This window comes from Hyperolius riggenbachi, chromosome 7, assembly GCF_040937935.1.
Source record: "Hyperolius riggenbachi isolate aHypRig1 chromosome 7, aHypRig1.pri, whole genome shotgun sequence".
NCBI classification, from domain to species: Eukaryota; Metazoa; Chordata; class Amphibia; order Anura; family Hyperoliidae; genus Hyperolius; species Hyperolius riggenbachi.
Genome location: NC_090652.1, coordinates 81,644,184 through 81,659,288, shown reverse-complemented (window position 1 = coordinate 81,659,288; position 15,105 = coordinate 81,644,184). Strand labels below are relative to the sequence as shown.

At 38.6% G+C, this 15,105-nt stretch overlaps 1 protein-coding gene across 1 annotated transcript in view; it reads right to left on the bottom strand.

Moving 5' to 3' along the window:
* The window catches only part of LOC137526077 (uncharacterized), a 46,369-nt gene that overhangs the window by 12,537 nt on the left and 18,727 nt on the right, over nucleotides 1-15,105 (bottom strand). The window contains exons 11-17 of the mRNA XM_068247292.1: nucleotides 12,870-13,040; nucleotides 10,678-10,925; nucleotides 9,597-9,700; nucleotides 9,392-9,510; nucleotides 7,720-7,878; nucleotides 6,873-7,081; nucleotides 3,346-3,452 (exon numbers count right to left, since the gene is read on the bottom strand). Of these exons, the coding sequence (XP_068103393.1) occupies nucleotides 3,346-3,452; nucleotides 6,873-7,081; nucleotides 7,720-7,878; nucleotides 9,392-9,510; nucleotides 9,597-9,700; nucleotides 10,678-10,925; nucleotides 12,870-13,040 (1,117 nt within the window). The remainder of the gene's footprint in view (nucleotides 1-3,345; nucleotides 3,453-6,872; nucleotides 7,082-7,719; nucleotides 7,879-9,391; nucleotides 9,511-9,596; nucleotides 9,701-10,677; nucleotides 10,926-12,869; nucleotides 13,041-15,105) is intronic.

Sequence of the window (15,105 nt, the reverse complement as noted above, 5' to 3'; positions counted from 1 at the left end):
GAATGTTTAATTGGCTTCCCCCTAAATTAGCGCTTGACTATGATGGACATATGCTAGGGATAAGATTGTGAGCCCCTATGAGGGGCATGGCCAGATACTGCGTAAAGTGTTGCAGAAGATGTTGGTGCTATATGAATACTAAATAATAATAATAATAATAGTCTTGCAAGGATTAATGGCAAGCATTATTTCAGGTTAGATAAATGGTGAAATATAGCATATTCCACACAAGTGGGGGGCATGCTACAGGATTTCTAGCAAAAAATAAAAATCTATCCTTATTAACTACCTTTGTGGATTTCCACAAATCTAGCAATATATATATCCATGCGTGCGGATTAAAAACGGATTAAAACGCATCTTATAGTCTGAACAGCAATGTTTTCTGAGCAGCATCAACCCCTCACACAGAGCTTGAAACTAATTATATATATATCAGAAGTTTTGTATTAGAATGATGCCCTTTATTGACTAACTTAAAAGAATAAGAGCAAGTTTTCAGCTGCGCAGCTTTCGTCAGACTCAATCTTGTTTGCTTACAAGCTGTTGGAACAGACAGCTGTATACATGCAACATCAAAAGGGGAAATGTCGTTAAGATGCTTTAAATGACATGTATTTATGCTTCAAAATAAATCTATGTATCTATCATTGCTTAAAAGGCATGTTATTGATAAGGTGTGCAAATATTACCTCAGAGAAAGCTGAGGAGAAAAAGTGAATTGAATAAAGGCCACAGGCCCATATACAATTAACTTTTTCTCCTGAGTTTTCTTCTAGGTGATATTTTCACACCCTGTCATAACTTTCCCTTGTAACCAGCAGCAAACAAGAAATTACTCAAAATAATTTTGATAGTACTTTTTCCCGAATTTTTGGGCCACTAAACCTGTTGAGTACTGTAAAAACCTGTCAGTCATGACAGTGCTGCTGATAATATCTCACAAGTGGGTCACTTAGAGATAAGAGAACTTGAGAGTAAGTATGCAATCATTAAATATATAAGATTAGGACACATTTTACAATGGGAACAAATTATATACAGTGGAGGAAATAATTATTTGACCCCTCACTGATTTTGTAAGTTTGTCCAATGACAAAGAAATGAAAAGTCTCAGAACAGTATCATTTCAATGGTAGGTTTATTTTAACAGTGGCAGATAGCACATCAAAAGGAAAATCGAAAAAATAACCTTAAATAAAAGATAGCAACTGATTTGCATTTCATTGAGTGAAATAAGTTTTTGAACCCCTACCAACCATTAAGAGTTCTGGCTCCCACAGAGTGGTTAGACACTTCTACTCAATTAGTCACCCTCATTAAAGACACCTGTCTTAACTAGTCACCTGTATAAAAGACACCTGTCCACAGAATCAATCAATCAAGCAGACTCCAAACTCTCCAACATGGGAAAGACCAAAGAGCTGTCCAAGGCTGTCAGAGACAAAATTGTAGACCTGCACAAGGCTGGAATGGGCTACAAAACCATTTGCAAGAAGCTGGGAGAGAAGGTGACAACTGTTGGTGCGATTGTTCGAAAATGGAAGGAGCACAAAATGACCATCAATCGATTTCGCTCTGGAGCTCCACGCAAGATCTCACCTCGTGGGGTGTCAATGGTTCTGAGAAAGGTGAAAAAGCATCCTAGAACTACACGGGAGGAGTTAGTGAATGACCTCAAATTAGCAGGGACCACAGTCACCAAGAAAACCATTGGAAACACATTACACCGCAATGGATTAAAATCCTGCAGGGCTCGCAAGGTCCCCCTGCTCAAGAAGGCACATGTGCAGGCCCGTCTGAAGTTTGCCAATGAACACCTGAATGATTCTGTGAGTGACTGGGAGAAGGTGATGTGGTCTGATCAGACCAAAATAGAGCTCTTTGGCATTAACTCAAGTCGCTGTGTTTGGAGGAAGAAAAATGCTGCCTATGACCCCCAAAACACCGTCCCCACCGTCAAGCATGGGGGTGGAAACATTTTGCTTTGGGGGTGTTTTTCTGCTAAGGGCACAGGACAACTTAATCGCATTAACGGGAAAATGGACGGAGCCATGTATTGTGAAATCCTGAACGACAACCTCCTTCCCTCTGCCAGGAAACTGAAAATGGGTCGTGGATGGGTGTTCCAGCACGACAATGACCCAAAACATACAGCAAAGGCAACAAAGGAGTGGCTCAAGAAGAAGCACATTAAGGTCATGGAGTGGCCTAGTCAGTCTCCGGACCTTAATCCAATAGAAAACCTATGGAGGGAGCTCAAGCTCAGAGTTGCACAGAGACAGCCTCGAAACATTAGGGATTTAGAGATGATCTGCAAAGAGGAGTGGACCAACATTCCTCCTAAAATGTGTGCAAACTTGGTCATCAATTACAAGAAACGTTTGACCCCTGTGCTTGCAAACAAGGGTTTTTCCACTAAGTATTAAGTCTTTTATTGTTAGAGGGTTCAAAAACTTATTTCACTCAATGAAATGCAAATCAGTTGCTATCTTTTATTTAAGGTTATTTTTTCGATTTTCCTTTTGATGTGCTATCTGCCACTGTTAAAATAAACCTACCATTGAAATTATACTGTTCTGAGACTTTTCATTTCTTTGTCATTGGACAAACTTACAAAATCAGTGAGGGGTCAAATAATTATTTCCTCCACTGTATATACAGTGTATATATATATACATATATATATATATACATATATATATATATATATATATATATATATATAGTTACATAGCTACATAGTTATTTTGGTTGAAAAAAGACATACGTCCATCAAATTCAACCAGTACAAAGTACAACTCCAGCCTGCTCCCTCACATATCCCTGTTGATCCAGAGGAAGGCGAAAAAACCCTTACAAGGCATGGTCCAATTAGCTCCAAAAGGGAAAAATTCCTTCCCGACTCCAGATGGCAATCAGATAAAATCCCTGGATCAACATCATTAGGCATTACCTAGTAATTGTAGCCATGGATGTCTTTCAGTAAAACTTTATTGCTTTATCTTAATACGTTTCTGTAAGTCACTATTGTTTCTAAGTCAAGATAAGGTAGATAGCACAGGCATTTGTCTGTGTGCAGTGAAAATGAACAGTATTTATTGCATAAGTAGCTGCCTACTTATGTAGGACGGCAATTAGTTTTTAAAATTATTTCCCTGCAAAAAATACATTGTGGTTTTCTCAAGTGAGTGGCAGGATGACTGAGACATTACAATTCTGTAAACTTTACAAAAAAAGTGATGTTGCCACCACCTTGCAAAAAGTACTTGAAGGGCTATAAATCACATAAAATATGTATTGTATTAATCAGATGATTCTTTTAATAAGTTTAATGTGTCTTACCTTTATAAATGGACTGTCCTGTCAAGTATCTCTTTATGAAATACTTGTATATATCTTTTTGCTCAATGGGATCCATTGATACATAAAAATGATTAAAAATCTTCACTCTGTTCAAAACAGAATAAAAATCATAAGTAATATTAAACAGATTTCATTCATATATATTCATATATAGATGCATACAAAGAGAGAAGAATATAGACTTTTTATGTTCTCAGTAGAATAACATTTAACATTTAAATTAATGCATCTGGTAGATTGTTCCAAAGGATTTTATGTTTATGCTTAATAAAATTGACACATTGCAGATCAAGGATTTCTAGAAAGATCTAGAAACAGTTACTGAAAGAGGAAGGAAAACTAACTATGGGACACATTTTTCAAAATGAGTGTTTAGAAAACTGGAGCAAAAATGTAGCAGGTGTCCAGGGCAGCCATTCAGTGTTCAGCAAATAAATGAAACATGGGTGCATATTGGTGGCTCTTGCCAGTTATTCAATTTTTTCTTCGGTATTCTTTGTATTGTTCTTGATAATTCTGTCTAATCGAGGTAACATATCTTCTGAATGCAATTTGCAGTTCAAAACTGACTTTACAGTCCCACCAGCAAGAGATGAACTTATAAGTCACTCATGACTGATATACTGATTTACTGCTGATTTCTGCAAACAGGTGATTTCCAAAGCTTTTAGTAATAAGTATCATAATTTCTTTGTTTGTCATATTTATAAAAGTGCTTAAAAAATCACAATTGTTACACCTTTTCATCTTTTTTGCCAATTTTGTAAATATTTCACAAAGGAACTGGAGGGATATTTTTTTTACTACTATTGGTCACTCTAGCACAGGGATGTTGAACTCCAGCCCTCAAGGGCCGACATCGTCACACATTTTTGGCACAGCTCATATTAATTGATGGGACTGGAATGGTTTAGGAAAGGTGTTTTTCATCAAGTATAACATGTTTCTCCATTTCTCAGTCCACCTTAACTACTTGCTGACCACTCCATTGGCGTGGACACGGTGGCAGCCCCAGGACCGCTCCCCGCCGATTGGCGTGAGCGGCCTTCTATGGGGCTAGAAGGAGAGCACGCGCAGGTTGTGCACACATCTCCTGCTTGGAAGGGGGAGCTCTGCTCAGCCTTCAGTCTCCCATCAGCGATCGCCACTCAGAGACTGTCAGACGGAGCCTTCTAATAACTGTGTACAGCGCTGCGATCTGCAGCGGTGCTGTACTGGGGACAGCCGTGTCACATGGCTGTCCCCTCCATAGGCTGGGGAGTGATCTGCTGTCATAGGCTGAAGCCTATGACAGCTGATCATGCTGATTGGCTGGCAGGGGAGGGAGGGGGGAATACCAAAATAAATAAAAAAAATAGCAAAATTTAATAAAAAAAAAATAAAGTAAATATTTATAAAAAAGAAATAAACAACTGGGGGGCAATCAGACCCCACCAACAGAGAGCTCAGTTGGTGGTGAGAAAAGGGGGGATCACTTGTGTGCTGTGTTGTGCGACCCTGCAGCTTAGCCTTAAAGCTGTAGTGGCCCAATTAACTAGGGGGGGTTAACACTGCGGTGCTCAAGAGGTTAAACACTGGCATAGATATGGCCCTTGAAGATGAGAGATCAACACTTGTGCTCTAGTGGAAATCAGTGGGGCTTTTGTTCAACATTTTGAAACTACCTGTTCGCTATTTTAATTATCCTCAATGTGTTTCAATGACTTAAGGGGGAGGGGGGTCCATAGTACTTTTTTCCTCCATTTTCCAGTTTAGCTAACAGGTTAAAAATGTCTGCTCTGTTTTACAGATGTGATAAAAAGATTTTTAAAAGATTTCAAAAAGTGCAGGTAAAACATAATGTGAAGTTTCCTCACATTTATAAACAAGTCTTTTAGAACATAGCCTTCCTGTTATTCTTTGTCTACTTGTCCACCAGGAAGAACAGCATAAATATCTATAGTTCAGATACCGTTAGTGATAACATAAGAACTTAAAAAGACACTGAAGCGAAAAAAAAAATATGATATTATGATTTGTATGTGTAGTACAGCTAAGAAATAAAACATTAAGATCAGATACATCAGTCTAATTGTTTCCAGTACAGGAAGAGTTAAGAAACTCCAGTTGGTATCTCTATGCAAACAAGCCATTAACTCTCCGACTAAGTCTTAGTCGCTGAGAGGGCTGTTATCTGACTTTTATTATCTTAACTGTAAGTGAACTGTTTACTTTTTCTCTGATAGAGGAGAGGTCATTACTTCACAGACTGCTCTGAAAGACTCATTTTGAATGCTGAGTGTTGTGTAATCTGCACATATTATAGAATGATGCAATGTTAGAAAAAACACTATATACCTGAAAATAAAAGTATGAGAATATTTTCTTTGCTGCTAATCTTCTAGTAAGTATTAATAGTACACAACCAATTCACTATATCATATTTTTTTTTCGCTTCAGTGTCTCTTTAAGTCATGTGTAGGATTACCACCTGTAGATTTAGTAAATTATATTTTCGGGAGGAAATGGGATATTATATGGGGAAAGTACAAAAGCATATCAAAAATGCTAGCAGCTACCATCACATATTGAAAATTGCATATGAGGATTCAGTTGTGCCCTTGGTCCTTAGCTTCTGTAAGCCTCATTGTAATAAGTTAAAGCCTCAGATTTTGTATAACAAAATACTCAAAAGAGGGGAGAAAAAAAAGGCACATAAGTTCTTTATAGCAGGAATAAAGAGGGGAGCAGACATACAAATTTAGTAGTCATAAACTAAATTTAAATCCCAACGTGTGTTGAGACCCCTTGGGGTACGAGTACCCATCCTATGGATCCAAAATGCTTCTCGTCTTAAAAGTAGTTTATGAGTATCGCCACCCCTCTTAGGAATTACTATACGTTCCACCCCCTGGAAACTAAAGGAGGAAAGACTACTCTCTTTTGAGTATTTTGTTATACAAAATCTGAGGCTTTAATGTTCCTTCCAGTGGTGACTTTTTACATTACTTTTTAGCTTCTTGAAAACTGTTATTAACTATAATATTCTCTTGTATATTTATACATTGTATATGTTTGTAATGTTCCCTTTAAGGTGATGGCTGGTTGAGGTATAGGGCGGAGCTTGTTCTTCTCCCACCTACATAAAGCCCTCCCCTTGCAGGTTCCCTTTTAACTATGATTAAGGGCAGATTGTAAGCCCAACACGCATTGCACTTGCCTTGTGGAATACCCAAATAAAGAATACCAGTGTTTTCCAACTACTGCTTGGTTTGCGGATCCTTCTTTGCATACTTGTGGACTGACCTGGCTTTATAGATCCTGCACCCACTAGTTTGGAATTTAGGGGGTTGAGCGTTTTGAACTTTGTATTTGCTATTGTAACAAGTTACATGGAGAAGGAGTTAAACCTGCGATTCATTACTTTTTGGTGTTGAAAGGATGCACCTTCTGCAATTACACTTTGGTTGATAAGTTTTGAAAAGTCTCATTTCTAAACCCACTATCCTGAAAATGTGAGTACATACATTGCCTGGTAGGAAGAGCAGGACATATTAATTGGCAGGAGTTGGAGATCCATTTTACTAAAGTATAAAATCAAATCAGGTAGGCTTTCTTGGAATAAGACCGTCCAGTCTTGATCATCATAGGTGGAGAAGCTGAACTGCAGGTTTTGAAACACGACGGTGAGTACGGTTTCCTTTATAGACATCAGTCGGGAGTCAGAGATATTTTCCTGGTATGGAAAAGAATAAGCAGCAATTCATTATTGATTATATATATATATATATATATATATATATATATATATATATATATATATATATATATATATATATATATTAGATCCTTTAGATCCTTTAGTCCTTTAGATTGTAAGCTTGCAAGGGCAGGGCTCTCTCCCCCTTTTGTGTCATGGCAATCATTATACATTTTATTCATCATGTTACTTTTATCACTGTCATTACCACTTCTGTATTTTGTATTCTGCATGCTGTATCATTTTTTGTATTTTGTCACTAAGTATGTATCTTGTATATTAGTGTACACCATTGTCTGTATTATGTACCCCATGTTTGTTTCTTACTTTGTACAGCGCCACGGAATATGTTGGCGCTTTATAAATCAAATATATATATATATATATATATATATATATATATATATATATATATTTATATATATATATACATATATATATATATATATATATTTATACTATTAATTATATATTAGTTTAAATGGGACTGACTCATTTATATTGGCGCAAATGTGAGTGTGTTGATAATGGATGAATGGTTTCTCCTGAAAAGAGATGTAGGGTTCATTGACAACTTTTTTACAAAAGGCCCGAGAATTTCCATGTTGCAATACCTTTTTCGCTGTGGTCTCAATTATCCCTAGACATTCAGTGATGTTGTCCTTTCCAATCAAGCTTATAGCTTTTTCCAGTAACACATCTCTCAACAGGACATCAGGTTTAGTCAGAAGCACAGTAACATCATCCCGTGTGATCAGTTCAAGCAAAAATGCCTAAAAAAGGTAAAAGGGAATTTTTTAAAAGTATAAAGTTTGAAGCACTTACAACAAGTATTGGGTTTAGAGTTTGTTTCCCAGCATTTCGTTACAACTGCTGACTGCTCTTCATATATCCCCTTCTTCCTTCTTTTTTTAGACAGACACAGTTGACATCATGATAGGGTAAGGAGTGAAAGCCAAGTGGCTTAGGAGGTGTGACTGCAAGAGCAATCACTGCCTGACAAAAAAAAAACTCTGAAGGTTTTAAAAACTTGCAAAAAATAAGTAAATACTGTATATTCTGGCGTATAAGACTACTTTTTAACTCTTGAAAATCATCTGAAAAGTCAGGGGTTGTCTTATACGCCGGGTGTCATTGATGCCGGGTGATATGCCCTATCCTGTTACCGCCTCTCAGATCTCTCAAGCGGTGCAGGCGCACTTGTGCGAGATCTGAGAAGCTGAGAAGGAGGCAAATAGGAAACAAGGGTGGGTGAGAAGGGTGAAAGACGCGTGTTTTATGGGCACAGAGTGATCTATTCTTCCATAACGCTCTGATAAACAGGTAGACAAGGAGAGCTGACCAATCCACTTAGGGAGAGGGACAGCTGACCAATCCAACCAGTCTATCATCTATATTCTGTTATACACTGGGTACCACATACAGTACAGCACCAGTATCTGTTCATACATAGCACCAGTATATACTTTTTTTTCATTTTTTATTTGGTGTGCCTTGGAAGAGGGGTAGTCTTATACGGCAAATATATCCCAAACTCTATATTTTAACTGGAGAAGTTGGGGGGTCGTCTTATACACCCTGTCGTCTTATACACCGGAATATATGGTACTCTGTCTGCAGTTAATAATTAATACGACTTTTGTTAATTTTGTTATTTTGCCAAAAAAAAGCATATTTTTAGGAGCAGCAACAATGTGTGGGAAAAGAGAGCAAATAATATTATTTGAATATGCTGGAGACTTTTTTTTCATTGACCATGTATATTTGAATGTCATTGTTTGGTGTGCTTTAATAAATGTGTACTCACTTAAACACAATTGGGGGAAGAGACACCCAGGAAAGATAAAATACCTCAAGGATGACATGGATAAGAGATAAACAGAAAATGTATTTTCACTAGGGCAACGCGTTTTGCAAGGATTCACAACTGGCTTCATCAGGCCAAATATCAGTGCTGGGATCCAAAAAAAGCTGGGCATTGAGAGTGGGCTCCTCTTGCTGTTCACAGCTGACAGGTCTCAGTCTGTGTGTTTTTTAAGAGAATGACCAAAGTATAGTGATGCACCCTGTTCCCAAAGGGAGACAGTTATCCTCCCAAAGGCTTTATTGGTTGGTTTCCCTTGCCGCAACTTTATTTTGTGAGTATACCCCTTTACTATAGCTATCCTCCCCCTGACAGAAAATACTACACCATCCTGGCTCCCATTGTCTCTGTGTTTAATTTTTAAGGTTTGTTCCTATCTCTCAAGTCTCACTCATGTTAAAGATGTTTACAAGTTAACTTACAATGTCCAGATTTTGATAAAGTTCCAGCAGTTTTGTCACACTACCAAAAACATAAAACGAACCAAGGTTAAGTGTAATCCATTCTTCAGTGCTGATGACATTGCTGGAACATGCAGAACCTAGGAAAGTCATAAATTAAATAAATTCATGCCACATTGTACTGTATATACTGTATGCAACGATATTCTGATGCCTTGTGTATTACCTTGATCTTTTTGCTGCTGGGTTAGGTATGATATACAATAGTCATAAAATGACTGTCTGGTTGAGTTATCCAGTCTGTTGTATACATTGTTCAGCATTTTCACTCTGCAGAATACAAGGAGAAAGTGTAAAAACATGCATTCATTGCCAGATAGCCCAACACACCCTATTATGTCACTTCTGTGTTGAGAATCCACATATTAAAAAATCTCCTCTTGCTCCCAATCTTTGACATGTAAGAGGGCAAGAGAAAAGCTTGGTACAAGTCATACAAGTCAAGTCATACAGGGCAGCACGGTGGCGTAGTGGATATCTCTCTCGCCTTGCAGTGCTGGGTCCCTGGTTCGAATTCCAGCCAGGGTACTATCTGCAAAGAGTTTGTATGTTCTCTCCGTGTCTGCGTGGGTTTCATCCGGGCACTCCAGTTTCCTCCCACATTCCAAAAACATACGGATAAGTTAATTGGATCCCCCTAAAAGTCCTCCTGGTCTGGTCCTTCCTCCCAGTCAACCCCTGCTAGTTCTCTCGTTTAGTCTTTCCTACCAGTCCTCTCATCCCACATTGAAGGGTTCAGCCTCCTCTTCTTCCTGGGGGTTGTGACCTGGTGGCTACTAGGCCTCCAAGTAGTCAACCAACCACTGGGAGCGCTAGCCCATCAGCCCTTGCAGGGTGCTCTGGTTAAGGCTTAGACTCTACACACTGGGAGCATCCATGCTGATCACTGGCGCTGAGGTCAACAGGGTCCTGGATTTCATGCAGCAAGGTTGGAGTTCCTGATTAACTTTTACTCCAAACACAGTGCTATTGCCACAGTTGCAAATAAAATTAATTTGCACTTACTGTTTGTGTTTGAAAATCTTAGCAAGCTGCAATTTGCAGTAAAGGAATAATTTTTAATAACATTAAAATACTTAAAAACACCCGCAGCACTGACTTAGGCTCACGGCAATTTCATAGCAAGAGTGAAATTATTCTTTAAATTTAGGAATACAATTTAAAATATAAAGGCGTGACAGGGTAACAAATTCAATTTTTTTTTACAAACTCTTCTAAGTAGATACAAGTGCTGCCTTGACACTCACATGACTTGGAACTCCTGGCAAGACAAGTCTGTTGGTAGTTGAGACAGCTGTGCACCACTGGGTGTAACGTCAAAACTGTTCAGTACGGTGATGAGCACTTGGAACCAGGCTGACAGATCTGAGCACCCTTCATGTTTGCTGAATAGTACGAAGGTCTCATTAATGATTCTTTCTTGAGTCTGATTACGACGTTCATACAGCTCATCAGATACAATGCAGGAAGGATTGGAAATGTTGAAGTACATGTCCTACAAATGAAATATCAATAATCACTGATGATAAAAATTCACTAATCACTATTTGAATTCAATATGGGAATCAAAATAAAACATAAAATTATTATAACTTAACCACTTCACAACTGAGGGGTTTTACCCCTGGAGCACCAGAGCAATTTTCACCTTTCAGCGCTCCTTCCATAACATTCGTCTATAACTTTATCATTACTTATCGCAATGAAATGAACTATATCTTGTTTTTTTCGCCACCAATTAGGCTTTCTTTAGGTGGGACATTATGCCAAGAATTATTTTATTCTAAATGTGTTTTAATGGGAAAATAGGAAAAAGTGTGGGGAAAAAAATCATTATTTTCAGTTTACGGCCATTATAGTTTTTAAATAATGCATGCTACTGTAATTAAAATCCATGAAATGTATTTACACAGTTTAAATGATGTCCCTATCACAATGTTTAGTGCCAATATTTTATTTGGAAATAAAGGTGCATTTTTTTCAGTTTTGCGTCGATCCCTAATTAGAAGCCCATAGTGTTATACCCTCTTGATATAAATATTTATAAAGAGTTCAGTCCCTTAGGTAACTATTTATGTATATTTTTTTTATTGTAATTTTTTTCTTCTTTTTATTACAAAAAAAAGGGGGGGGTGGGAGGTAATGAGTTAATTTATAATTTAAAACTATATATTTATATATGAAAAATATTTTTGGGTGTAGTTTTACTATTTGGCCACAAGATGGCCACAGTAATTTTTTGTGCATGCGTCCTGTAAGCATAGGAAGTACGCTTACAGGAAGTGCAATGAGGCTGGGAAACTTTTTTTTTCACAATGATCGCGCTGCTTCTTATAGAAGCAGATGATCATTGCTGGGGGGCTTAGATCAATGAACGGGAACGGTTTTTCCCATTCATTGATCTCTGGGCAAGCGGGCAGCGGCATGCACGAGTGCAGGAGTGCGCGCACAAGCGATCAGGAGCGCGTACAGCGGCGGTAGCGGCGGGGGTGCGTGTATCTACACTCCTGGTGGGGAAAGGATGTTAAAAGGAGCGTAGATACACGCTACTGCGGTGGTAAAGTGGTTAAAGCACTACTTATTTTTGTAATCATGTTGATTGTTTTGTTGACATTTGATGATTTTTATCAAAATAATGGTTGAAAATCTGGGCCCAACCCTGGTTACAAGAAAGAGGGGGGAAAGTGTGTGTGTGTGTTGGGTACAAAAAAAAAATGCGGAGCCCGATCTGGCATAGTACATTTTTTGTAAAATGTAAAAAAGTAAAATGATATGTGGTTATACTCACAAATGTGGGTTGCTATTTAAGACAACCACTTTTAATGGCATGTAGGGAAGGCCCTTGGATAAGAAGGCCTTTGGATAGGCCTTTGGATAAGAGATGGTTATACCTCCAAAAAGAGAACCTTTTGTGCACAGCATAAAATTCAACCCCCCCCCCACACACACACACACACGCACACACACATACACACACACACACACACACACAGGGAAAACTTAGTAATGGAAAGATAACTTGAGCTTAAAGACTACTGCAAGTCCAGCCCTTGTTCTTGACCTGATGAGGTGGTTATAAGCCGTGAATGTGTTGTTGTTGTTAAAGTACAATATTTGATTTAAAAAGTCTAAAATTCCAGATCAGTGAATTATTGAAAGGTAAGTCCTCACTTATCTACCCTTTTACCCAATGTATAAATATTGTGTCATTCCTTGGGCACCTCCTGTCATTTTTTAGTTTCTGTATGTTTGTGTTAATGCGGGTGTGCGGAGGAGGGGGATTATGTCATGAATGTGGGTGGGGGGGCATTCAGAGATTTGCTATGAGGTTTCATGACTTGCAGTTATGGCTGTCAGGGAGTAATCCTGGTTATAATCAGTATGGCAAAAATGTGTGTTAATCAGTAATGAAAAGAACAGCTCAAACTTCTAGTCTTACCAGACACATCAATTTCTGAAATCTGTTGAAATAGTCCAAGAGTGACCCACAATCACTTAATTCTGTCATCCTTCTTAGAAGAACTGTGGTCAAGGAGTCATTCTGGAAATAATCTGCTAAAAATGTGAAGTCAGCCAGTTCCGATCCACTGAGAGATGCTGGATCATTTATCTGCAGACAAACAGAAAAACAGGACAAGTTTACAAGGTGGTGGAACACTTAGGGCTGGTGCACACCAAGAGCACTTCTAAATGCTTGGCTAATGTATTTGAATAAGATGGACCACACCAGAGCGATGTGATTTTCTCCCAAATGCAAACGCAGGTCCTGCAGCATTTCTGCCGATTTCTGAGGCAATTCAGCCTCAATGTTAAGTATAGAAAAGTGGAAAATCACACTGAAAAGCGCTAGATCAGAGAGATTTTCCAAGCATTTATGTTACAGAAGCTGTTCAGTTACAGGTCTACTGTTACAAAAAAATAAAAAACTCTCCAAAAATCTCTAGGCATGATTAGAAAATCGCTAGGCACATGCCTAGAATCGCCTAGAAAAATCACTTCAAAAAGTGCAAAGCGTTTGCGATTTACACTGGCGCTTTTTGGTGTGCACTGGCCCTAAACAAACAAAGCATTTAACTTTGGCACCAGCTTTCTCTGGTAATGACAAGAGAACATATTTTTTTTCTTCATGCAAAAAACAGATGTTGCAACATTATGTTCATTTAATCAAATAAAGAAACATTTTGATGTATTTTATTTTATGCACACTGTATCTTTTGATTATTTCTCCACATAAGCACCTTCTTTTTTTAAGCATTTATCATACTGTATCTTTTTCCAAGGTTTTCAATCACTTTTGTTTTAGTAGCATTACACTCTTCACCTATGAGTAGCGATGAGCACAAGTTTCGTATAGTCGTAAATTTGCATCGAAATTCACAAATACGATGCAAAATTATAATGTGAAATTTCAGTTAAAAATAGTAATTAATTTCGTCTGTACTTGTAATCATACGTAATTTGGCATAATTTTCACATAATTTCGTGCCAAATTTAGCGTTTAATAGCAAAGCCCCCATACATGGTATTGTCACTAAAATTGCTACATATGTTAAAGAGAGCCTGTACTAAAAAAAACCCTCTGGGGGATACTTACCATGGGAGGGGGAAGCCTCAGGGTCCCAATGAGCCTTCCCTGCCCCTGTAGCTGCGGGAAACCAGCGCTGGCTCCCCCGAAACCTCCCCCGACAAGCTTGACAAGCAATGATATATTTACCTCTCTGTGATCCTGCGCAGGCTCTTCGTTCGAGACTTGCGCCTGCGCAGTAGAGCGTATCCGATCGTGTTTGGCTATTTCCACCTTAACCCGAATGGAGAGCCACTAGTGCGCCTTCGCAGGATCGATGTAGGTAAATATTTACCTCACCGTGGTTCAGGGGGCTGCAGTGCTGGACACCAGAGGACGGGGGAAGCCTCGTTAGGATCCAGAGGCTTCCTCCTCCTGAGGTAAGTATCCCCCAGGGCTTTTTTTTTACATTACAGATTTTCTTTAAGGAGAATAGTGGGTTTTAAATTTTTTAAAAAAAAAAATAAGACCTTGTAGTTTATGAGAAAATCCATTGAAAAATAAAAAGTAAAAATTGTTTTTAAACTCAGAAAAATAACTGTTTAAAAACCATTTTTCATTTGCATTTTTATAATGGATTTTCTCAAAAACTACACTGTCCTTTTGAATATATAGCAATTTTGGTGACAATACCATGTATGGGGGCTTTGGTATTAAAGGGAAGGTTCAAGCAAAATAAAAAAATTTGTTTCACTTACCTGGGGCTTCTACCAGCCCCATGCAGCCATCCTGTGCCCTTGTAGTCACTCACTGCTGCTCCAGTCCCCCGCTGGCAGCTTGCCGACCTCGGAGGTCGGCGGGCCGCATTGCGTACATTTTTACGCATTCCCGCTAGTGCAGGAACATTAACACATACATTTTTACGCATTACTGGTTCAATGCGTAAAAATGTACGCATTGAACCAGTAACGCGTAAAAATGTATGTGTTAATGTTCCTGCACTAGTGGGAATGCGTAAAAATGTACGCAATGCGGCCCGCCGACCTCCGAGGTCGGCAAGCTGCCAGCGGGGGACTGGAGCAGCAGTGAGTGACTACGAGGGCACAGGATGGTTGCATGGGGCTGGTAGAAGCCCCAGGTAAGTGAAACTCATTTTTTTATTTTGCTTGGA